This window comes from Temnothorax nylanderi, unplaced genomic scaffold (assembly GCF_030848795.1).
Source record: "Temnothorax nylanderi isolate EJ_2023f unplaced genomic scaffold, tnyl_v1.0 TNYL_tig0037_pilon, whole genome shotgun sequence".
Lineage (NCBI taxonomy): Eukaryota > Metazoa > Arthropoda > Insecta > Hymenoptera > Formicidae > Temnothorax > Temnothorax nylanderi.
In genome coordinates this window covers 467429-494891 of record NW_027249099.1, presented here as the reverse complement: position 1 = coordinate 494891, position 27463 = coordinate 467429, and the positions used below count along the sequence as shown (strand labels likewise).

At 42.1% G+C, this 27463-nt stretch overlaps 1 protein-coding gene across 3 annotated transcripts in view; it reads right to left on the bottom strand.

Annotated features, from left to right (window-relative positions):
- The window catches only part of Sema5c (Semaphorin 5c), a 96879-nt gene that overhangs the window by 41815 nt on the left and 27601 nt on the right, over nucleotides 1–27463 (bottom strand). For all 3 annotated transcript variants that reach the window (XM_071703851.1, XM_071703852.1, XM_071703850.1), the window contains one exon: nucleotides 12041–12155. In XM_071703851.1, the coding sequence (XP_071559952.1) occupies nucleotides 12041–12131 (91 nt within the window). In that variant the 5' untranslated portion in view covers nucleotides 12132–12155. The remainder of the gene's footprint in view (nucleotides 1–12040; nucleotides 12156–27463) is intronic.

The following is a 27463-nucleotide window of genomic DNA, read 5'->3' as shown; positions in this document are numbered from 1 at the left end:
GAATTTTAATAAAGCACCAGCTGCTAATTTTAAAACGTCGTATAATCCAGAAAGCGTCAATGCGGAGGAAAGAAATAAAGGAGTGCACTTTTACAAGAGTAATAAAGAGCCGTCGGTTAAAGGCGGAGTATCGCTTGCTTCAAAATACAATGTAATTAATTAGGCGCTTCAAAGTACGTGATGGTTTCTTCCCTTAACAGGACGCTGCTTGCTAACACGAGAAGACCATATTATCCAGACTCTTAAGCGCCTCTACAAAAAAGGGGTGTATAAAAGAGTACATGCAGATATGAAAGAATAAATGGGTGCGCTCGTAATATGCATACACGCGTGTGCAGGAAAATGGATGGGAAAACGGACGAGGGCAGTAGAGAATGAGCGGTAACCAACTCTCTCCAAAGGGATCTGGCTCCACTTGTGGTTCGGCCGCGACATAATGCTCTTACAGCATAGGAACGACCATGGGGTGCCACGCGCAGGGCCCTCCTATTGCACTCACCATGCAAAAAGCGCTGCGCCCGGGAACGATTTATCGCGGTCGAGAGATGTTGCTCTTGCGCGTCTTAAGACGAAATTAAATCGCGTAGGCGGATTATTCTCGTAAGTCGCATGAAGGCAGACGGACGTCCATGTCGGACGTGGGCACGCCTCGCGATGAGGGACATATGATACGCGAGAATATCCGACGTAATATATAAAAACGCGCGCAAGATCGCCTTTATGGTCACAACGACTTCACAATATGGCATGCTAAAGAATACACATATACATTCACTCTTTCTCCATCTGTTTATCTATTTTCCAAATTCAATAAACAGGCCAAGTACTAAGGGCAAGATAAGTAACAATCAATTGAAGACCTTTAACTATTGATCTACGAAGCAGCGAATTATTATCGAAGGATAGTTCGATTTCTAAAATCCGCATAGATTTTTTGCAGAATTGAGAAATCGTTCTTAGCTGTTCCTCCGTCGATTCTCCGACAAAGTTTGAAGAGGTTCTTTTATCCTTATTTGTTCTTACATCTATAAATATCGACGAATGATTTTCTTCGCACACTCACCGTTTCCTAAGCCAGGGAATGAATTTTGCGCCACTGCGTTTCGTAAAACCGAGATGTTAATGTATGCGACCTCGGTATCTCGCGCCACTCCGAGTAGTTTAATCAAGACGCGAAGGTGTTGCTTGCGGCAACGATGATCGGCCACGTTACACGTTGTATGTACATAAAGAATTCGAGGCTGAGTCAAGAATCGCCTGTGAAGGTGTCGTCAGCGAGTTGCGCGATGGCTCGATACGCTCGATAGCATTAACGCGTCCGAGAAAATCGCTTCGGGCGATTGAATGATATCGATTCATATGCCGCGCGATAACTGTCCTTCTGCCGTGGATAGCGGTCCCTTTCAGTTTCATCCGCGATTGCTTCCGGTTCGAGTCTTCAAGGAATGCCTCGACGAAGCGCGTCACAAGTTGACGTGTAGTGGTTCTGGTAACTTGGCATTGGAAGATGTGTATTCACCGTGAAGATTTGCATCCTTTTAAAAGATATTAAAAGAGAGGAACGAGAAAAATCTTGCGCACTTTTGTAAACGCAATTCTTCATGAAATATTCAGAAAAAGTTGATAAATATTGATAACTTGGGAAATTGAAGTGATGATTCCAGTCAAATGCGAATGAGTTGCTAGATAATATTCACTTATTCTATTTTTAAAACTTTCGAAGAGAGAAACGAGAAAAATTACGCATCTCTCTGTTATGTATCATTTATGTAATATTTCGAAAAACCGGTGAATTTCGAAGAACACTTTCAAGAGAATTGGGTGATATCGATTCTGTCATACGGGATAATAAATAATCACCGTACCAAAAACAGCGGTTGACTTTCTAGTCGTCCCGGGCTCGTGTTCCTTTCGGAGAACGCTCTCCGGAGGTGTTAACAAACTCTCTTTCGCGCGAAACACATTACGATCACCTGAGCCCGCGCAGCTGAGACCGCACCTGAGCAAAAACTTCGGCGATAACCATCGAAAACTGACGTAACGCGATTAAAGCGCAATTAGACGCTTTTGTACGCGGGTGACGTAGGTGGATTCCGAAGGCCGCACAGGCCACTTTTAACAACGATCCAATCCTAATCGATCCTAGACGATAGAAAGGTACGATCGTAATCAGTAACGAGGCGTGCCAAACAAAGGATCATCGACGACTCGCCTGACGAAGACGGCTGGTTGCGCCATTATTGCGTTACAGACATTTTTGTAATCCGCGGGTCGCCTCCGCGCGGTGTTCGTTACTTTCATTAAGTCGTTGGTACTCCGTGATCACCGAGGCCAGGCGAAAATGCTGGGCGAAATTGAATTATGGGATATACACTACGACGTTTATAATTTCCGCCGTAATTTCCGTAACTTTCGCCTTCTTGAGGTTTCTAACAACAGGATATATATAATAAACATGTTAAAATAACAGAAATTGATGTCCGCATAAATCAACAAATTACTTAATTAATACATGTAATCTTATTAATCATTTTTAAAATTCTTCCGCTATTTTAAAGTTACATGTAGGATATTACAAGAATGGTACTATACGGATTAAATTTGTATTCTGATCGCGAAAATGACTCGAAAATAAATAATTAAGTTGCTGACAGGTACTGTCGCGATATTGAACGATATCGAACCGCAATTATTAAAGAGATATCGCTCATAATGACACAGGTCGAAGAAGAAAAGATTCTTCTTCGGTTTCTGATACAGCATCCGTCGCTGACGAGCCACGAACGCCTCGCTGCAACAAATTTATCAACTCGGTTTCCTACCGCGCCACCCGTGGCGATTATAAATCCACCCACTGAAAGGAAGCGCACGCCTTCGAGCTTGTGCTCTGACGCAGGACATTGGTAGCTATTATAGCAAGCAAACCGCTCAGAAGAAAAGAACATAGTGAAAAAAAAATGAAAGGGTCGCGCCTTTCTTGGATACAGGCACAATTTATCCTACGGGAAGTTATTTATAGAACGCATAAATTTGAAAAGAGAAGGAGTTAAACAATATAACTACGCCGTGCATTCTGAAAATGTAATTCTCTTTTCAAGGTATATGATTAAAATCGTGAAATTATGAAACTCATGAAAGTGACGCCAGTTGAAAGTTAATCAAGTTACGACGAAAGATTTTCATTTTCTTCCTGCCACACTGATTGTGAGATACAAATCGCTCTTATAAACCTGCCCGAGTCCGCGATGCATTCCCGTCTTACCCGATCTGCAGAACGGTAAAGAGGAAAGAAGGGACCGCAACGAGAAAATTCAGCGCCGAGTGGCATTCTAGAAAGCGGCCACGATGGAGACGGCGTGACTATTGCGGCTGCAAAATGAAGCGGGTGCGAGAATGATCGTCGAGAGAATGATCACGGCGTGCGATACGGGACCGAGGAACCCGAGGAGAGGAATACCTTTCTCCAGTGCAACACACATTTGGAGGAGAGACGCGAAGAGGGAAAGAAACTCGCGTACGCGCGCGCGTCGGCGCGTGCCATAAGCGTCGCCCACGCGCGACACGCGTGGAAAGATTTTCTATCTTCGGCTCTAGCTTCGTCTCTCTCTCTCGTTCTCTTCTCATTTCTCTCGTTAGGAAAACAAAGGTTACGAGTGCGTGTAGCGCCGGCCTGAAAAATCACGGGCGTTTCAGTGCAAAGTTTCTTCTCTACGTCTTTTTATCTATATTAGCTGCCTTAAGCGTAGACTTTTTGGTATTAGATAGGTCTTTCTTTAATCTTTTAATTGACTTAGACATATTAATTTAATTTATGCTAGAGAAACTGTCAACATTATATTTTTTAACTCGTAAAACGGAGAATGCAGTTCTTGGTACAACTGCAGACGTTCGCGCTGGATCTTCACGTCGGCAACTGCGTCGTGCACGGGGATTCTCTATAACTCCTTAACGACAGTTCGGTATCGTTGCGCAGCTTTTTTACCATATATAATACCTGCGCAACAATACCGAAACTGTCGTTAGGGAGTTAGAGAACCCCCGTGCTGGTGAGCGTGTAGTTTTGTGCGTGTCGCGAAAGGTAGAAGCGAGAATTCCGCACGGTTCGGATCGACAAACGGCGATGCAGTTAGCGCAAATCGGTTCTGGATCGGCAGCACGTTTACGGCGCGTGCCGAACCTTCTGCCCACGCGCACGAGCTAAACGGAATTTTTACGTCCGAGTTTTATATCAGAATTGAAATCGATATAATATTCGATCGTATATTTTCTCGCAATAATTTCTAGCCGAGCGATATGAATATTATAATTTATCGGTAACGCTTAGCCTTTATTGCGAAATGCAGTCCGTGATCAGTGCAGTTCTGAATTTCTTCTCGTGCCGTTGTGTAACCGCGTGACGGTCCACTTTGCGTCTTTTACGCACTTCAAAAACATAACTCGATGATCAGAGGATGGAACCTCTAATTGATCAACGTGCACCGTATACATATATGGCGGTTCGAGATATTCGTCTTTTTTTACAACGCATGCCGCACCGCTGATATGTAAATAAGCGCGTCGTTAGCGAGGAATTATATTAAATAAGCCTCTGCCGGTTTATAAAAGACATATCGCGATCGCGGATGAGCGTACTTAAGAGTTAATGCAAAATGAGCGTAACGATATCGAGCCCCTTGAGAAACCCGTTTTCGAAAGAGCAAATAATTGTCGCAATTTTCTCTCGCACATTTACAATTAACACAAACACCATGAGAGGTTGCTCCTATCGTCGATAATGATGAAAAAATATAAAAACAAGATGTAGCCATAATACGTAAATTACGTAACCGTTGCATTAATCGTTTGATACTTTCCTATATTAAAAGACAATAACATGTTTTTTATATATTATATAAAAATATTGTAAGGGGTCATCCTTAATCAATCAACATTAACAGATTATAATAAGTCAAAGTTCAACAGTTGGAAGCCAAACGTGACAATGAAGTAAATAAACGACATCTTACGATAAGAATATTATACATCAATGTAATTGTTCGTAAGAAAATGCAAATTTTCGTTCGATAGATTGTTCTCTTGAATAATGCACATTTCTACGACTCGAGGTACTCGTTTACCTTATCCGGTGAACCGGAGAACATCGATGACCGCCGCGGTCGCTACTGCGTCGCGTAACGAGACTCGTGTGCATACGAGGGAGGACGGAGGAGCACAACGGTCTTCCGTGGAAAACCTCGCGAGCTTTCATGAGACGTGGAGCGAAAATAAATGCGTGATTTATCGAGCTGCGCCGAGATTTACGGCATTTTGCTCTCGTCGGTATACGACCCGTCCGTGCCGTTAGCCACTCCTTTCCTCGGAAGTGAAGAGAACAGGAGTAGAATGTTATAGTACAGCAATCGTTTCGGTTTAACTTTCATTTCCTAAGTATACGAAATCTCGCGGGGAAATTATCCAACATAAAACGAAGAAAGCAGTACGTGATCGTAGATGGGAGATAATTGCGCCTTTAACATAGTTCGTTCCTAGAGAATATACGAGCGCGCGATGCGAAGCCGTGATTAAACTAAACTGCGGGTTATATTTAAAATATGAGACTATTAAAGAAGCGTCTATGTTAACCCTTAACCTGGCGTAAGATTACGGAAGGTGGATTTATAATCGTATAATTGTAAAAAAAGTATGACTGAGTTATGTATCGTAAAATATCTGCAGAAAGCGAAAGTTCAAGTAATGAAATAGAAAAAAAATGTTGTAAAGACGGTTATATACAAATTAATTATAATAATTACATAGATATAAAATTAATAAAAATAATTACATAAATATTACAAAAATATCTCACTGATATCGCGTTACGCGGTTGTGTTGCTATAGTTAATCTTAAGAAACAACTAAAAGTAGCTCAAATATGTCAACACATTTTCTGCATGCTTGTAGACATTGTAGACACTGTAGACATTGTAGACAAAAACGCAACTCCAAGTTTGCGCCGTCTACGTGATGTTTTGTCGCCTTGCAAATCGCTGCACCGCCTTTCTTTTTCTCTTCGACGCGAAACCTTGAATGCCACGAACATGTGTTTTGTCAGCAAGAAAAGTTTCGCGCACGTATGTACATTTGTATTTTCGAGACAAACGGCGCACGATTTTTCGCCATAAATTTCCACCGTGTCTTGCGTGTACCTCTTTGAAAGACAAGCAGCTATAGCATATGTGCATTTTAATCTTTAAATGAATAAATGTGTAGAAAAAAAATAAATAAGAGAGTAAAAATAAAAAGCGTGAGGAATAAAGAAAATAAAGAAGTAGGAGAAGGGTAATAATACACTCAAAGATTAATTCGTAAATAGTTGCGTAAACGCAATGAGTGCGTGCATTAATGTCGTAAATGTTAAAAGATGAAAGAAGGAACGAAAAAAGGGTCGTCGAAAGAAGAGTTCATCTTTCAAGTCCATATATGTTTTGCTAAGAGAATGATACAGAAACGGCGGACTTAGTAAATCAGTACACACGATCGCGTTCTCTTAAGGCGCCGTCGGCCAAAATGGAATCCTGCTTTCGACGTCGATGTAACGAGAAACACACACAGGAACACATTTCCCGCTTCATTTCCAGCAGCCTTCGGCCGTTCACGGGGGCGGTATATAAAACGACTTTTTATTCACGCCTCGGTAATCAACGGGACATCTCCACGCTTTCGAGTCGTAACCACAAACGAAAATAAACGAACGGAGAGAACGGGGAATTTCATTTTGTGTCGTAGGCGTTTGATCCGATAGCCTCGATTGCCGCGGACATCGCGCGGCAATTAAGGGGAGAGAAAAGCGAGCGAGGAAATCGGGATCGAGTCGTATAGCTGCAAGCTAGCTGCTTCCAATATATCAATGACGTCCGGCTTTTATGTTGGCGAAAATAAAATTACGGACTCGCTTACAATCGCAGCTTGTATCGCCGCGAGGGGCACGGCGCGGCGGCAGAAACTGGCGCGGGTGGTCCCGCGCAAAACGCAGCTGTAAACGGCAAAACGGTAATTATCGGTGGCGCCAGCCCGCGTGCCACGCTATGCCACGCGACACAGAGCATTGCTAGTATGAATTTATGCACCCCATAAACCCCGGGGCAACGTGGCGCGACTGCGAAACGCGGCAAAAGGGCGCGAGTGAGCGCGGTAGGAAAATCTCGACGTTTGGTTTCGATGGTATTCCAGTTGGGAAATCAGCCTTCGAAACTCTGTTAAAATTATCCCCGTGGTTTTACGCTGCCCTACAAAAAAAAATCTCGCGAGATAATCAAGTTTTGTAAAATTAATAAAAGTTAATTCTCGATTTTAGTTATTCAATAACTGAATATCATAGCATCCAGATAAACAAAAATTTATCTTCATGTTAAAGAAAGCGAATTTATATGCATCATTTATATGCATTAATGTACAATTTTGGATTATCTTCCTTGCCCTTCTTATATAACGTGTTGTTCTCTTCCTACTACAGTTGCCACTTTATATTCTCTTTACCTTGTTGAGTATATTACTCGTGATTGAGACACATTTTTCATGCACTGCCGATTGAAACTTGTCTCTCGAATGAGCGGTCGTTTATTTCGCAAAATGTATATTATCTTGTTAACAAAAAACGATCATTTGCGTACATATTAAACGCGTCCGCTTTCGTAAAAAATTTTTTATGCGTTTTCGCGCGAACAGATATGCATTACGAAAGATATACGATTGCGTAATCGCGTCTTAAGTGGATCGCTTTCCGTAATCGAGACATTGCGGTCGATACCCGGAGGACTTCCATGGTCGGCTGAAGACTATTTCCCTCGCGAATCAACCCGTTTGTACGGACGCACCGCAAACAATCGCCGCCGGTTCTCAGGAGCGGAACGAAAGCAAACCTTCCAGCACAGGTACAATGTACCCTCTCAACGTGCCTTATACCGGGATAATTAGAAGAGAATTGCTTTGTCATTTTCGACGTGCAATAGAGCGCTTAACAAGCTCGTTCGCAATCTGAGCGCGGTCTGTGCCCCTGTGTATTCGGAATTTAATTAGAATCGAGTAACGTCTCTCCCCCATGAAACAAGGCTCTCGTCATTCCGCGATGTAATTGCATTTCACACTGAGGAATAACGTGACTTTTTTTCTACTTCCTGTTCTTCGAGAAAAACTCTGTTTAAATTGCTACAAAATATTTTAGACTGGAAAAAGTACAAAATAACAAATCTTAATTCTAATTTTCATGGAATCCATTATTCTTTATCCTAAAAAAAGGATATAAAGGATTCTTCTGTTCAAAATCGCAGTGACACATTAATAATATTAAAATAATGTGACGAACATGAATAGTTATCTATGCGACCACCGCGCTGTTTCGTGCTAATGTTCTTTTGTTGGCCACAAAGCGAAGTATATTTAGTTACTCAATGCATATTCTACCATAGGTATTGGGCTATCGCCGTATGCTGTCCGGACAGTGCGCAAATAATACCGTTACAGGAACACGACGTCCTGTATAAGCATATCGTATACACTATACACCTGGTGTCGTTGCCTCCTGACGCCAATCGTGTGAGGTGTTTTAACGAGCGAACTTCTGCCTGCAAATTTCTTTCGCGTTAACCGTTCTTGCGTAAGACATTCCCGAGATCTGATATCGACTCGTTGATGTTTGCCGCACATTAGCAACCCGATACCGTTATAAATAACGTTCGTCGCTTTCGTGAACGTTAACAATGTGGTCAATTACAACGCCTAGCCGCACAACAATACCCACACAATGACAAAAAAAAAAGATCCATTGGCGAGAGAGAAAGAGAGAAAGACCGTAGCGGAGTATCATGACTATTATTCGCGCGACTGATCAGAATGAGTGGGAGAATTTATCATAGTTCAAGACTTAAAAACTTACGCGGGGAACTCTCAACAATCGAATCGTTTGTTTTGAAAAGTGTATGAGTCAGTACAATTGAATTTCATAACAAAGAGATATAGCGGAGAATAAATGATACTCTATACCCGCATATCTGCTTATTAGATCCGGATTGGATTAAGTTAATGTTTTTCTTTTTAAACTTTGCACTCTGTACGTTTTATTATTTCCTCTGAAACACGTGTTACTTTTCAACACGTCCTGCACTGAGAGAAATTTAAGTGATTTGCAACGACAACAAAATTTGATTTGCTGCGAGAGCGAACTTTTTGCTATTGCAACAAAAGGTTTGCTACTATTGCTAAATTAATTAGCTCTCGCAGCAAACCAAGTGTTTGTTGTCACTATAGTGACAAATAATTTGCTAATACAGCAAAAAATTTCTCTAAGTGTGTAACTCCCACATTTGCTGTACGAAAGAGGCCCGGGACACATATTTTGCACGACCGATCAATAAACATCGAATTAAATTGAATAATAATTTACATTAAAAGACGGCTTTTCGATTTCATTTTGTTAGTCAACAACCGCAACAGATGCCGCTTTCACAAATAGCAATAAATATCAACCGATACCGTCGTTATTAAGCGGAGATTTAAATCCCCAGGAACGCAGATTGCGCGGAAAGCAATTCACGAGAATTCACGGAAACAGAAATATCTCATGCATTACGCGCGCGTAAGTATTATCAGCGCGCATATGTGCTGTTGTTTTGTCGGCGATTGTTCTCTCTGCGAGAAGCGGAATGGTTTGCCGCAGGATCACAAATTATCATAACGACATTCCGAGGCTATCGCCAATGCCGTACGTTTGCCCGAACGGACTAAACACGATGATAGGTTTATTTTCCAATGTGGGAAAAAAGCGTGCGACCTTTGATTTCAGGCCGACATACATTTTCATGGGCGATACATGCTGCTGTTTTAATCAACATTACAGCCACAACTTTATTATATAAAATATAATACTCTCTATATTTTTGTCATTAAGCAAAGAAAGAATTTGAAGAGAAATCAGTAATGTTATAATTACATTATTTTAATCGACTCGGGAGATACACGAAGCACTGTTTTTTAATAGCCATATTCCGCATTCCGCGCGCGGCTCAAAACGTGACGGCGACCACGAGAAGCGCGGGAAACCGTAACAAAATCGTGATCCAACTTAATACAGGCCTCACGATTATTGCGGGAGACTGTCGCATCGTCCGTAGCCGCCGGGCATCGAAGCCATCGTCGAGCGACCCGCGGGAAGTGTTTTACGTGCAAATGGAAATCACGGGTTTGCGCGCTGAGTGATCTTTCCACGTCTTCCTCTTCGCGATTCCGACACCGGAGCGTTATTAGGTGAAAAAAGGGAGGCGGAGAGAAGAGCCGAGAAAAAGACGGGCTACCGCACGCCCGTCGGGAGCTAGGAATGATCCATTAAGCTCGTTAGGATTTAAATCCGGGGTCGATACAAGGTTTTCCGCTTGACGGGCGTGGCGTCTGTTCTCCATCCATATACAGGCGACCACACGTCCCACATCTTCAACACGATCTGCGTTTTCTCTCCGCGGGGCCGCGAAGTGTGCGATAATCGAGCTGGGAGCTCGCCTACGTGGTAACTGTACATTGTGGGTCATTGCTTGCGATAAGTGCCCTGAATGTCCGACATTTTTGCGAGATGTTAATGGGCTCGATCTTGGACACCGTGCGTTGCGCGCGCGACACACTCCGCGCGCGGAGATATATTCTCTTTTATCGATTAGCCATGCCTACCCGACACGTCGACGTATCGTAGAGAAGCGGTTATGGGCGAAATTAAATTTGCATAAACGTCCCAGGTCGGCTCGACCCGCTCGCTCGCCACGGATTTATGCCCGTCTTCCGGGACGGAAATCGTGCGGCTGGAGGGCATTTACTCTCCTAGAGGAAATTTACCTACTTTTGACGATTATGCACGATTTCACGCGGCAATCTCGATCGCTTCGTCGCCGATACATCATTATCGATACGTAGAATATCCTTCCCCTTTATCGCTTTCCCGTTAATGACACTTTGGCGAATCGGGCTTTTCCTTCGAACTCCGTCGAACGCATAATTGCAAAGTTACTACCGGAAATTATACTCTCTCGCCGAGTTGAATTGAAAGAATGCGAAGCAGGCTGTTGCCTTTCAGAGTTCATTTCGAACAAACTTTCTTTAATTCAAAGCGCAATAACTCAACACTGGAAATTGCAATGTTATTACAGCGAACAACTGTGAATTATCGAGCTTTTCCGCTGTCAAATAAACTAATGAAAAATAAATAATTGAAGTTATTGAATTCGTTGGCGCGGCTGTTACCGATCAGAGCGATTGATGGTTAAAAGATTTTGAGTATTATTGTATTAACGGGCAGATTGATGTCTTCCGCCAAAAATCAAGTGTAAAATTTCCTCGATTCGCGATCAAAGATCTCGATCCGTCGCGGCTACGTGCGGGAACGCACGGCCGATCGATCTTTCGTAGATCTGCTTGAGAATGGCGCGCGTGGCATTTTTAACGGCGCCGATAACGCACCTGGCGCAATAATGCGCGCTTTGATGAATGAGGTGTATTTCTGTCGCGGTCCGTAGGAGTGCTCCCGTTTTCTGAGATAATCGCGGCTAGAAACTCGCCGATCCTGTTCACTCGCCCAGCGAAACTCGACGGCGAATCGCCGAGCGATCGTCGCTCTTATCGATAACGCGTGAGCGGATTATCGGATGTGCGCGTAATCGACTCGCGGTTACTCCGAATTAGCTTAAGCGATAAAATAATTAACGGGATCGCGGGAGAGAAATTATCGATGCTCGCGGTTATCGTACGTCCGGGACGCTATTTGAGATTCGATCGCGATTTCCGTGAATCGTGCATAAATCGATCAGCTGCAGCAGCGATTACTCGATCGACTACCAGATTTTATACGTGGCTACCAATTGGAACCGTTAAATCGGCAAGATAAGAAATCTTCCTTGCGTGATTACAGAACTCAGAGGTATAATTCAAAGATAACAAATAGGTAAACAAGATCTTTTGCAATAACACGGTTCGCTGAATAAAACGTCGATATGAATATATCCGCGTCCTTTAAGTAGCTTCTTACCTTCGTACGAGACGTGGCGAAAATCCTCGGTAGCACGAACGATAGCGGCGAGGATCTGCAACGTCATCGTGTACACGGTCCACCGCTCCATCTTGGTCACGTGCGGTCCCCGCTTCTGCAACGCAAAACATCGATTTTTTATTCTGACGTGTCTGATCCTTTTACGGATCGTGTGGGAGTGGGCCGGAATCGATTATCAGGCTTCTAATTGGGACGCGAGGCATCTCGGGTAGCACTCACTACCGGGGTCGAGAAAGCCTGACTAATGGTGGGATATTGGGAAAAGAGCGAAATAGTCGGAGAAATAGCTGGGAAGAAAGATAGAGAGTGAGAGAGTGAGAGAGAGAGAGAGAGAGAGAGAGAGAGAGAGAGAGAGAGAGAGAGAGAGAGAGAGAAAAAGAGAGAACAAGTCGAGAGATGCGAGAGAGAGAGAGAGAGAGAGAGAGAGAGAGAGAGAGAGAGAGAGAGAGAGAACGGTAGGCTCTCTCTTCGTCCATTTCCTTGACATTTACATGTCCGTGCCGTTAGGCCACGTCCAACGAGACGGCCTTGGACGTTTTCTACGTGCGAGCGGGCACGCTGCAATTAATTGCGCAGAGATAAACCGCACGGTTATCGATGGCAAGATTAAGATCGATTGGGCCATCTCTGAGTAATCCACGGACGATGCGATTCCACCAACGACCGTTCCGTTTCAACGACTCTCGGCAGCGTGGTTAGTCGCCTACTCATATGTATCACATAATGTCCACCAATTAAGTCGGCTCATCTAGTCGGTCCGGAAAAAGCTTCGAGATCATTTTCACTGTCTTACTAGCCGTTAATTAATCGTATCGCGGTGATTAAATCTGCGAGTCGCGCGCGGCGATTAAGTTGCGGCGTGCTGTGATTTAAGTAACTGGTTCGATGAGTTAATAAAGTCGTATTAATTTCAGAAACTAAGTTAACCACATAAGAAAAAAGTAGGAACTATGTTAAATATGTGATAATGCGAGAAAGTTGCGCGAGAATTTCTGATTGTGGTACAAGACGTACAATCATTTGTTTCGCGGTAGATTTACTCAACGTTAAGACATTAATAGCTTTTTTTCCTCTCTCTCTTTCTTCTTACATTTGTGAGTGAAAGATAATAGCAGTAAGATTTCTTAATTAAAATTTTTTCTTCTTATTGCAATTCTTTTCTTTTATCATTCTGTTGAGAATTGTTTCTTTCAGCGGCGTATCTAAGCAAAAGAAGGTTAATCGACGACACAAGCGTCGTAACGAAGACGAAGAGTGTAGCCTAGCACAAATCCAATTATCGCTCGGCTAAAAGGATGGCCAAGTTAGTGCGCCAGTCGTAGAATCGGCTTCTTACGACGCAGTATCGTTACGTCGAATAATTACCGGATCGCCTTGAGATCGGACAAAAATCGCGACCGGATCGGACACGCTGGCTGGGATCCCCCCCCCCCCCCCAGAGAAGCTTTATATCTCACCAGTGCTACCGCCCTTCTCGATGGACGGTAATTAATTATGCGACCCGGAGCACTCTCGGATCAACAACGACGCTTCTGTCCTGTCAATTAACGTCCACCTTTGTTACTCGTTCCAGTCCGTCCACAAAAAACTGTCGTGACTATCTGACGAACGAACATGTACTCGATCAAATATTACAATGGCATCACGCTTTCTTTGTGCACAAAAGAGCACCGTAAAAAAAAACAACGAAATAGTATCAGTGGATAAAACATTATATCAATAATTCACCGAATTAGAACTGTATCCATTGATATTATTTTGACAAATTAGAACTGTATCCATTTATATTATTTTGACAAATGTATAGTACAAATAGAAATAAAAGCCAACATTTTGTTCATAAAATTATTTTCTAACCATCCCGCTTGTCACAATAAAAACATGGCCCAGCAAATCTATATATGGAAAATAAACCGCAATAAATTGCCGCGGGACTATCCATTATAGAAAAAAAATTATTAACTCTGAAATTTCAAAGGTGATTCTATTCGCCCCGTTCCGCGACGATGATCGCGTAAAAACGGTCTCGGATTATATGATAATTCGGTCGATCTCTTCCTTTTACGCTTATTTTACAACGGTCAGCCGCGATTATCGCGTCCCAATTCGTTCCAGGCCTGGCGGCGACGAGGAAAAAAAAAGGTGGCAGACGGAGTATCCGTACGTGTGCATTCACACCCCGGCAGCGATCGGAACGACCTTAATGCACGCGAGGCTCCCGAGGAATGCAGATGCGCGTACGCGCGCCGCATCTCCCGCGAGATGAATTATTCGTCTTGGCGTCGTGAGGCAGGAGAATACTGTATGGCGAAATCGCTATGTTGTACGTCACGCATCGATATTCATAAATGTCATAGCTGGACCGCGTGATTCTGACAGATTGACTTTACGTCTTACCTCTTGTGTCGTTATACTCGCTCGATCGTCGACTTTAGAGTTTAGAGGATTAGATATAGAAGCAAAGCCGCTTACACAGCAGCGACGGAATTTTAGAAAAACTCGCCTTTAAAAAAAAAAGAAGCAAAAATGCCTTATCTTTATTTATTTAAGTATCACCAGCTTACTACCAGCGCTATCTCAAATAAAATATTTATACCGAGCGATATTAATAGATAGTCATGGGGATTATATATTTGTATTCGCGATAACGAATCAGTTTAGAGTGATTGAACGATATCTCATGTCGAAGACACAGATTTAGCGGTTCTCGCAAATCGAATAAACGTTCAATCGTTGCAGACGACGACGACGGTCGCGTAAGTTTATACGTTATCAAAAGTGCATCTGTGGATTTATGTATATGCACATCAATGATGAATGGGTCAACGAAATATCTAAAGGGGACGTCATTATTATCGAAGAGCGTCTACATGGCGAAGAAGAAATATCTACCTAATTAACCTGATAAATGCATGTAATATGTGTACATGCGGTAATTTGTTAGGCTGTGTACTCAGCGTTTCAGATGTTAATGTCAAGTGGAAAGCATGCCCTCCTGAATTCGTCTATCATGTGAAGCTCGCGAATCGATACAAACTACAAAGTAAAACTGCACACGTCTATTTATGTATACATTTATGATCATATGTATGTCCATGTTATGGAATGTAATTGTTTCTCTCTCATCTTTCCTGTGAGAAAAAGCAAATTTATTCGTTGAGAATGAATTAATAATTTTGCTCCTTATTCTTTTATCCTTCAATACATGTTAAGTTAAATTTTATTTTATTTCATCTATACAATTTTAAGATAAATTTAAGTATTGACAATTTAAATTAAATATTATTAAGAATATTTTGTACAAATCGTTAGATACACTCTATATTGGGAGCTCCAGAGAGTTGATTTCTGATCTCCATTAAACCACATGCGAGATTCACGATTTTTTACTAAATATTGCTACAGAGTTTCAAAATTTCATCATTATTTCGGATTTCTATCTATGCAATAAACATCGTTACTTATTCCCAGAACTTGACCGCGCGTTAACCCGCCAAAGAACGAAGTTGATTAGAGCAATCACTATATTCTTTGTCTGGTAATCTAATCGCGACTTCATTTCACTATCGCCTATAGTGGAATAATCATTCCTCTATCGTCTGTTTGCAAGCTCACGTGTCGATGTTTATGAATTCTCGACTATCCTCCGTATTCTCCGTATCTTACGACACGACGATCTCGAGCTTAAACTCATCCGTTATTTCGCTCGCATCCGTGGCCTCTATCGCGCTCGGATCTCGGGTTCGAGTAGCAAAATACACGTATCTATCCGTCCGCGTTTCTATTCGCCTATCTAAGAAATGTGCAACGTTACTTTGCTCGTCGCGGACCGTAGCAACGCGGGACATTTATGACTGCGCCATTAGTCTTTATACTCGGCGTCCCGCGACGTGCTGAGATCTATCGCTATTTTGTGCTCGGACTCGTATCCCGCTCGACTGCGCCTATCTATCCGTGGCGACCTATTTATATGTGTGTATATCCCGGAGAGAGAGACTGTATATCCTATCGGCTTATTTTATTCCGATGCGAAGTAAGACGCGTCTCACTCCGCGTTTACCACGAGGTAAACTCGTAAAACTTTAGCTCGTGAGTCGCGCGCGTGTGGACCACACAGAGCGATACAACGCGATCCGAAAGTCAGGATGTACACAAGAGGTAACACAATGGGCGATCGATATAAACCATTCGATGGAATGGAGCGTGTAAAGGAGTTAGAAATAGGTATCACTTCCCGTGCCGCTCGCCAGCGATGCATTGTTCACCATTTTACACACATTTTACCTTCCATCTGAATTTTGCGGATGTCTGACAAAAACGTTCCGTTTTTTACTAACTTTTAAATCACTTTTCGCTAGAATATCTGTTTTAATGAATTTTACAAAAGTACTAGATATATTTTCTTTATACGCCTTTGATTTCGATCGGCGAATTTATCAAACTGTTTAAAGTCATGATTTTCTTTTATCATTGTAAAACAGAGTCTGTCGCGTTCTTCACTGTATGTATTCACTGTAGGTATTCTCCTTTATAAAGAGTAGATACAATATATCACAACCCATAGATCGTTCAGTCATATGCCCTCCCAGGTAGATAACGGCGTAATCATTTATGTAAATGGTGAAGTGATACTTTCGCATATACAATATTTTAAGGATTAACGATTGTCTTCATAAAAGACCGGTCTCCGTGAGAGACCGTAACATATTTTGGCACGTCAAGCAGCATGGATATACCGAATCGATATTCGGGCAAGAACCGGTATATCGCAGCGTGATATGACTGTTGACTAAATCGATATTACGCTCGCATATTACACAATGAAAAGAGCGCCACGCCGCGGTGTATGTTCGTATATCGTATATTGAAAGATAATATTGCCTAATAATACATTCCTGATCGCGCGCGTCGAAATAATTCATCGTGACTGTTCGACCGTAATTATTTCCCATTCAAGCAACCGTCACATTTGTTCAAACAAACGTCCTCATTTACTCGGACGAGATCAGTAGAGAGTGCGGTTGGTCATGGACACCCTGTGCACGGTGATCCAGGTGTATGAATGCGGTAGACGTGGACACAGGCGCTGCTTACGTCGTGGACCACACGAGACAGACGGCACCAGACGATGGCGAACGGTAGAGACCGGGCAAGGTCGACGACCTCGCCTACGACTTGGTATAGTAGCCAGCAGTTGCTCCTTTACGCCAGGATCGAGACTCCGGGACTGTGACCAACTGTGACGTTGCAAATACGATCGCGATAGTGTCGCGAATGATCGATTTATCCTCACCGTTTTCCCTCCTTGCACATGCACCGTGCCTAGCGCCACGATAAGAATACGTGTACCCGAGTGCGGAAAAAGTATGTTTAACAAACATAACGGGAAAGACTTTAAGTTAGGAAACATAGAATCGGCCGTTGCATCGATAATATCGTTGTTCTAATGTCAGTAAAGTTGCAATTATTGAACAATAAATTCATTCGGATTCGATACAGAAAAGTTGCAGACATTAGAGAATAGCATTAAAGAACCACAAAAAAATTATTTATGCGACAATTTTGAATTACACTTGTTTAAATTAAAAAACTGTGACAAAATTTAAAGAAAATTGATTTTCAGCCAGCAAGAAAATCCGATCTCGTAAGTTTTCTCGATAGCTCCGGGATACGTTGTGTAACAAATGGAGAAACAACATAATCATAAAAAATGCAACTACACGACACGCTAGCGCGCCTCTCTCTCATTCTTTCACTGTATTTCTTTTGTCTTTCGACGTCCGTCATCATGACAGCTTGCTTTCTCGTCTATGAATAGATAGCGGCATAAAAGAGGACATGAGACAAGCGGACCCACGTGGTTAAAGCGACAGTATATACACGTGTGTACCTACCTATTCTGAGTGCAATGCGTGAGGGAGGAGGCTTTTCAATACTTTCTATGTTTATTTACACGTAGACGTATCAACGGATCCATCAACAGCTCCAAATCGATACTCGATAATTCATTAACGGTTTCTCGGGACAAGTGGAATATTTAATGATAATAAACGCGCAACTATTTTGCGCGTCTTCATCACTTTGGGAGATGTACGGAAGTTGAAAATTTCAATTTTTATATTGTCACTTCTCCTTAAACTGAATTATTTTAACTAAGCTGGATAATAATTAAAATTTCTCTGCCTGAGAAATCGCTTAAAAAAGAAATATTTTACGCTTTGCATATTAAATATTATTTAATACTTACAAAAATTTTCTTTGAAGAAAGTTGTAATTAAATATTTCTTGTAAAATTAATTTTAAAATAATTAAATTTGAGTCACGCTAACTATTTGTTGTACAATTATGTTGTAATATTTGTTGTAAAACTAATAATAAAATAATTAAATTTGAGTTACGCATATTAAAATAAATCAAAATATAATTTAAGATTATATCTTTGTGATCTTCAAGTATAATGCGATCCTAAAGTACAAATAAAATGTTTTAATGGATGTCTGTGCTTGACAAGGAAAGGGGGGAATCGATTCGCTTTTTCGCAAGACGAAGGGAGTCGATGGAAATCCGTGTTTTTCTTGTATATATCCTTCCTTCCTATACGTAAGATATTCCGGACGACGTCGCGGTGGTCCCCGTAGGGTAAACCTTTTAAAAGACGTGCAATAATACATGAGCGCTACAGTGGTCCCGAAACTTTTAAAGGGACGCGCGACCGCCCCTTCGAATATTAATATCTCGTGCACTTCGTATCCACTCTTGTCAAAAGCATTATCTGTACAAGAGCTTTTTGATTAAAGGCTTATCTCTCTGTGAATACTCTGTTCCGTTACGGGCGATTGGTTTCATCTTATCGCTTTCATGCTTAAGAATATGCTTTACTAAAATTATGATAAAAATAATATAAGAAAAAATTGTGAAGCAAAAGATTTCTTATACAGAAATTTTAATATTTTTATTCCTGTGTTAATGTATTTTTACCGCATTTGTTGTTTTTATTTTCTATTATATGTAACATATATTTTATTAAAATAAATTTCTTTGTGATCATTGGAAATATTTATTTTATATATGTATAGTCCTTCATGATGTATTCCACGATTCGCAATATCATGTTCCGCTTTATAAAATGTGGCCAAATCCGGTCTATATTTATCACCGGTTGATCCTAGCTTTGCCTGATCTTGCATTCAATCCAGAAGGTATCGTTCGGTTTGAGTACCCGGATATCAATAACTCAAGTGCCCCGGACTTGTAACGCGTCTGTTGACCCAAAAAATGAAGAGCGTCGTCGACGAGAACCTCCAGAATCTAATGCCGCTTCCTCGCGGAGATCTGCTCTGCTTCTCTCGATTGAGAGTACTTCGTGTCTGCTACTTCAAGATTCGCGTGGTGTGATTTCTACATAATGACGTAAGGTAATATATAACATCTGGCATAAATAGACCGAACATAGCGCAAACTTTAATATCCAGCATTTGCGGGCTCGTATGTGTGCGTGTATGTTTGCGCATCTCTAGCGACAGGATAAATTCAAGAGGATAAATCAGCCTGGGACAAGTCTCCGAAGACGGATATTAACGATTAGAAAAATACAAAAATCTCTTGATCCGGCCGCGGGAATTAGCTTAGATAAAAAATGCAACGGTTACGTCGTGTATAAATACGCTTACCCGTTAGACCCCTGAGGTTCACGTAAGCAGCATTATCATTTATCTCTAATTTGCTTCGACAGTCTCTACGAGCGACGTCTGTCAATGACGCGGAAATCACAATTATACGTCATGCCAATTACGGCCGACGGAAGGCAATCGATCTGACAATCAGATTAATTGGCGAAGCGGAAAATTTACGCGATAAAATTCAACCTCGCGCCAAGTTCCGACTTTAGAAAGAGAGAGAGAGAGAGAGACAGAAATCGCAAATGCAGCCATACCATGCAATGCGAAACGTATTAAATGCGTGGACCATCGAGCCGAGTGTCGACAGAGACGAAAGCTCGCAATCGTTCATGAGGGTCGACAGTCGATCTCGCGGCGCGGAGTGTTAAGTGCGATTGCGTTAATGACGTGCGCGCGCGTTAACGAACGCGTTTTTTCTTTTTTTTTCTCGCGGCGTCCGTTTGCACCGCCGGTTTCCCAAGCGAACCGCAAATCGACGGCCGGTTTGTTCTTTCTTAAGAGAGGAGGCGAGAGAGTTCGGCTCTCTCGAACGAATTCCGCTCCGCGTGACAGCCGCGACATAATAATTACACTGTTCAACCTCAAGAGGATCCGTCGTTAGAGACGCTCGTAATTCTTGCTCCCGTGACAGACAATTTGGCGGTCGGACCGCATTAACGCTACCAATACCATCACGCGTGCCCGTTTCATCGAGATGGAGATTACGAACTTCCGTCGCCTGCATTAATTTGCAGACTGCACTAATTGATGACCACGATATTGGTGCGCGCGACGTTCCGGATGCTTCAATCTTAATTTTAATGAAATTCTTTGCCCAATTCAGGGACGATTCTCCTTTAATTAAAATATTAATTCTTGATCGATTACAGAAATTATAGAGTTTCACGGAGGTTACGTTTCTTCAGTCCGCTGTAATATAAGATGCGGTAACCGAGCAACGGTCGATCGCGCCGCGATTATGTGGGTGTCCGGTGTCGCGCGTCTCGTGGTGTGGGCACACATCGCACCGGCACGAAACGCTTTATCGTAATATACTCGAGAAGTGCTTTCGCAACGAGTGAGGAACGACGGGGAAGGATAAAGCGACGAGCTCTCGAGGCGGTGGGTGGCACTGTCCGCGACGCCGCGAAACCAGCCGGTTTTCGCAACGAAGAAAAAATTTCCGCGCGCGGAAAGTCGCGCGTGCGGTACATGCGCGTCTTCGGCGGATAAGGCTGCTGTCTTTCAGAAGCAGGCTCCGACGACGAAAAAACACTGGCGGCGTATACGCGAGAGGAATAGAGAAAAAGATGGGGGGGGGGGAGAGAAGAAAGAGGTGTACAGGTTCTGAAGTTCTGAGAAAGGATGAGCGAGTGGTGGGGCCAGGTTACACGCGAGACACACGCGAACGCTCGCCCACGCGTCCGCGAATTACGAAGAGGTAGATATAATACCGTGTCGATAGTTCACGCAAATCGCGCCGAGATTACCGGGGAAAGAAAGGCGAAAGACAGAACGCGGGGGTCTCGCGATACTAACTTTTCACTTGGGGAGATAATTCCGCGTGTATTTACGTGACGGGAAATGAATCATAAAACAAAACAAAAATTCGCCGTAGCGAATTAAGATTTCTAAATGATTGTAGCGACTTTACGATACGCAGTTTAAAAGGATAATCCGTTCGAAGTGCCGCCGCTTTCACTCGCTGCGAAATCAATCTGTCAAAACGCGAACGCGCATTAATGTCAAAACTGCACGAATGGCAAATTCATCGTGCGGCATTACGACTTAACGTTGCGTATGCTACTCGTTATGGATCCGAGTATCAACGAGCAGGAAATTACTACAAAGAGAATAAATCACCGGCATTACGATATATAATAAATTGTTGGCAAGAAGAGAGGATTTTCAAGTGGTGGTTGCTTTAATTCGTGGCGAGAAGACGAATGAAAATAAAGAGTCGTTCATTTACAAGACGGAAAAAAAGACGTGCGAGTGGCGGAAGGATCAATGAATGAAAGACAATTAATATGAACTGGTAGTAGCTTTCTCGTGACGACCGGAAGTCGTTATGAGGACGAGCGGAGGATATCTCGTAACACGTGACCGGAAAGAAATCCGTTAGCGTCACCAAGATTAGGTCCAGCGCTTGGTACTAGTTGATTATTTTTTAAAGGTCGAAGATTTCAGATAAAAATTAACAAAAGAAGATAAAATAAAATCAAGTTGATTCTTTATCAGTAAAATTTCTGGTATTTTCTTTTAAACTAAGTAAACAAATTCCAAAAAGAAAAAATAGCTTTTATTAAACATACATACATAATCAAGTTAAATAAATGTTCATTGTAAGAAATGATTTTTCAACGATATTCATACTGTAAATTAATTGCGTTTCGCTGTGTGATGTCTGAATGCGTGTATGTGACGGTCACCCAACGAGCGTTACGTTTAATATCCCAGGGAAACTGGCTTTTAAAAGGAAATACAAGCAGTTTCATAGTTACGCGTGAACACGGACGCAAGCGTGAGCAATCCGCCGTGACCGTTACTTGGGCACGATCGAGCTTAGAACTTAGAAAGGATGAAAACAAGACGACAACGGGGTTCGTACGGTATTAAAAGGGCTCTTCGTACCATGCTTATTACGTAATCGAATGAACGCCGAGATAAGGGTGAAAATTATCCGCCGTCTTTTCTCGGATCGCATGCACGCGCGACTGGCGAGAGAAATCTGAGACTCGTGGACGCCGTTGACTTTATCGGAATTATTTTTCCTATAGGGCGTCTCGTACACCAGACCGATCTTTTATTCCGCGATAAAAGCACTTGGACACGGATCCAACATATAACATTATCATAAATAATCCGAAAATTACTCTACAAATTACGGATAAAAAAATTTAATCTCGTACAGTTCGATGACGCTGCATTTATCATGCTCTTATCGAATATTCCATATTACGTCAAAACAGAATCCATGAATATCATCTGAAGTAAACGGAAGATTAATTACAGTAAAAGCTCCATACGCGCCAGAGGCGCAAAAAAGCTGAGCAAAATGAGTCGCTGGACGAGAGTTGGTATATACATTGCGTATTACGACCACCAGCCAGCGCGTTAACCGCCGAACAAAGGGCCGACTATAAACCGGGCACGGCTATAAACCAGGCCTGCCAAGCAGAACGCGCCAAATTCGCGTCTGAAATAACACACAGAGAAAAAGAAGAAAGCAAGTGCACGCGCCGTTATGGTAAAAGCATAGCGAAAAGGACAACTTTAGATTAACGAAATGGTCAATTTCCGCACGAAAACCTTCTGTTTTCTTCTTCTTTCTTTTGTCTTTTAAATTATCGTTCTAATGTCCACTGGAAGGAAGCGTCTTAAACAAAAAAGTTAAGATACGCAAAAGCTATGTTTTTAATTAAAGTAATAAGCAAAAACTCGCGTTCTATTACAATACGCGGTTCTATTAGCGTATCTGATTATGTTTTTCTTAACGTACGTCTGTCTAGAATTCCGATCGGAAGATAGCGTTGAAATGAGCCTGATTGTAAAATTTCATCGTCAACTTTTCAAAGTCGGATGATAAATAGGAATGGCGTGCCGTCAATTCACCGAGCAATTTGTCATTAATCAGTAGCTAGATGACAAGCCGGGAAAAGAACGAAAGCACGGCGACGTTTTCTCATCGCAGCTTTCGAAAACGCGTAGATATAATGATACGCTCGTAGGCCGCGGCGAGCGGATGATTAATCGCGCTCGCTGTATCGTCGGCTTCGATCTACGCACGCAGCACGATGTGCATACACACGCATAATTAGGTAAACCGATAATTGGCAACAAGGCCAAGGAGGGCAAGCGACCTTGATCGCGCGCGAAGGTTTCACCCGTTCGGCCGCGCCGTGCGATTTCTTCGCCGCTTTATTCGCGGGACCGAATTGTTAACCCTACACCCCATGGGCATAATATTTTGACTGGGCCCCGTAGGCGTGTAAGATTGTGTCAGGCTGTAATCACGCGCTCGATTAATTTCAGCGTCGACGCGAGAGAGGCGATGGAACCGCGCGAATTTGCGACTACGTGTGCCAAATGTACGCATAACGTGACCAGTACGGCCGACTGAGTAAATAAAACTTTTCTTTACAAGACTAATAAACTCTCCAAACATGCAATAATATATTCTGAATTTTAACATGTCAAAATAATATATTTTAGGCCATAAATAAAAATTATTATTTTTCGACTGCATAATTTTTCTAACATATAAAATAGTTTTTCCTGATCTAAAATTACAAATATTGAAGTATTATAAAATATAGAAAACCGTCAAGTATATGAGAAAGAAAAAAAAGAAAGAGAGAAAATGAGAAATGTTATTTTTTTTCTTTTTCTCTTATACTCGGACCATATGATTAAATGTACCCTATAATCGACGACTTAACTCTAGATAAGGGGAAGATATAATCATAAAAATGGAAAACGACTGTTGTATCGATTTAAACTCGAAAGATACGAATTGTAATGTCTATAGGAGGGATTTATACTTCGAACAAGTTCACGCGTCGGTGCTCGTCACCACTTTCGAGGAGGGCAGAATTTATTCTTGGCATATCGCGCAAAGGTACCTATAAATATCAGGAGAGGCGACGACGTCGTTGGCGTATCCCTAAGATCACCCTTTTTGCTTGCATCTTTTTGCGCGAACCCTCATTCCAAGTATCCTGAAAACGTATTTATTTTTCCGACTCTACAAGAGAATTGCGACATGTCAAGATGTCATACGGCGATACCAATTTTCTCGTCATTTTTTTAACACACTTAACTAGAAGAAATTCATCATTCAGTTAAGAAGCTTTTCTTTTCTTTTAAATGAAATGCGCGTCTAGACATGCCAAAATATTTATCTGCCATTTTTACTAAAAAATACCTAAAAAATTTTCCACGTTTAAAATAAAAAAATATTGAAACATACATGAATATTCCTTATATAAAATATAAAATATCGAATAAAATTCTGCAATCACAAATTAACGGCGTGTTTTAAATAATTAATGTACCTATATAAAGAGAGTGTTCAACAGGTTTCAGATTTACGACCCACAAAAGATTATCAAAATAATGTAAGAGAATCATGATTTTATTCACTATTGTAACAGTTTCTGTTCCAGTACTGTTTTTCCAGACACCTATTCATCAAGATAGAATATCAAAGATATAGAGATATGGAATGATATAAATATCACGGTCCAATATTATCGAAATGTCGTAAACATTCCCAACGGCACATTTTCAGAGAAAAATGTTATGGCTTTTTTTACGCTATACGAAAAGATGTAGTAAATTTTTAAATTAACAAATAAAAAAATTGATTTTAGTTTTAGTTATCCTGCTCCATTCTTATCAAACACATACGTAGACCTTGTTCTTACATTTCTTATTATTGTTATATTGTGTCTTGCTTTAACTTTTTCGCAAATGTATTTATTGCATTATCAGTCGCAGAACCGTATATGTATAAATGTATGTGTGTTCGAAGTATATTGAGCTTGGGCCCGTAGGTTCTCTAAACCGAAATGACTGTCCGGATCAGTCATCTCTGCGGGAAACCGTAGTAAAAATCCATCTGTGCGCTATAGCGCTGTATCTCTTTGAAGGTAGAGATACAGTTTACGATTTCCGCGTCTCCAACGGTATGCCGCTGTATAGTGCTTTATCGTCCGTTTCCTTTGTCGTCCGTTTCTCCCTGTCCACCTTCGGCCGCATTCGATTCACGCAGATAGATCGGCATCGAACGGCGCGGACGCATCGGCGAATAAATTTATCCATTCAGTTGTCCCGTCGGACTAACTCGACTTACTTCTCTCCCGTCCTCGACATAAAGTCGTCGCGATCTTCGAACGCTCTCGCAGTTACAGCTCGCTATGCGGAATGAAACCTGCAGCTAGATATATACGATACGCGTCACGCATAGAACGGCATAGGCTGCGCATAGCGTCATAAATCTTTACGATTGTGTCCAGCCGTTTCTTTATATTTAAGTTACCTCCGTCGAGAGATGTCCACTCTTAAATCTCCCGCGTAAGTCTCTCGGTATCTCGCCGGCCGGTTCTCCACCCGCGGATAAGCCGGACAGATAATCAATCCTTTGCTGCCGCGCAGCTGATTAAACTTCACTGGAAAACTTTGCCGCACGTTATATTGAACACACCTGACGACGGCATGTAATTGATTCACGATCGCGACCGCACGGTATTAGCCGTGACGTAAGTTATAGGGGAGGTATACAAACCAATCTTGCGTACCCCTGGGAGGACGATGTCCGATGGACTTCGGATAATTCGCGAATCGCTATTAAGAACCTGTTTATCTTGTCGCGGCTACCTTTTTTTACGGTTATGATTTGTACCGCCTGTTACAATCGATTGTAACGTATGTTACACAACATCATAACATATATTTAAACCGATATTTTACAGATCTCGAATTGAAATCTGTATTTCATGTCTGAAGGGTTATTAATCGTAATGTAGCAATTTCACCAAAATAATTGACAAATAAGAAATAAATAATTAGTTTATCTTCTTAAATAAATTGAATTTTTCGCTATCAAATTATATATATGTTGTAAGCTAGCCAGGCTGGCTAATATCCAATCTAGCTTTGCTCCATCGCAAAAATAGCGATGGAACGTTACGTTTCTCATACATTTTTAACATTTTCCGCTTGTTCCAAGCTCCGCCCGCGTGTACATTTTAATAAATAGATTCCTCCGTCCCCCTTCTGGTGCTCTCCTCGCGGGGTGTGGCAGTCGCGGTTGCGCCCGGCTCGGCGAACGCTTCGTTTGCGTTAACTTCGACGCGATTTATCTTACCCACGGCGAGTAGGCTGGAAATACGGCGAGAGAGCCGCGTCGCGTCGTGCGGTGTGCGTGCGCGCGCCGTACACGTGCACGCGCTGGAGCGTGTGCGGGGAGAAGTTTTATGGGAGCGGGTCGCCAAACATGGTAACATGCCCGCGACTCACCTCTTGCAGAGGCAGAGTCTCCCTTCGGCTTCGGCTCGTTCCTGAAAGAAACGCGCGCGTATCTGTACGCGCCACAGACCGGAGAGACGACATCGATGAAGCTTCCGCGGTTGTTAAAACGCATTCTACTTATGCGGTAGCACATAACAGTAGTATGGATTCCCTGGTATGGATTCTCAATCTCTCTTCTTTGACAATGCGAATTCATTAAAATAATGATTAGTCGCATGCATTAAGTATACAATAAATGAATGTATTAAACTATTAATATAACTGAACTTAAATAAACTGTTCATGTACGTTAAGGCATACGTTTATTATTAACGTTCAATTTCAACGTATCTACTTGCTCAATATTGTAAACTGTGCAAGTTTGACACGATGAGTGATTAGATGCTCGCGTGATGTTAAAATTGAATAAAGATGTTCAAGTTTTTTCGGCAGGACTAAGGCATGTCAGAAAAGTTTCGGAAGGCAGCCGGGAAACCTTTGTGGTATGCAGAGAATGTTCGTAATTTGTCCCGAGTAAACAAGGGGGAAGGAGGACTCGTTCTGAACTTTAGCTCTCTGCGGAGAAAAACCTTTTTCGCGGGAGAGCACAGCGAGAAAATAGCGAACTGATGAATCACCGACGTTCGGTGGCAATTTATGGATGCCTCGCGGAATGGAGGTGAAAATTACAGCCGGAGAAGAAAGGGGAGAGCTAAAGGAGGACGAGATA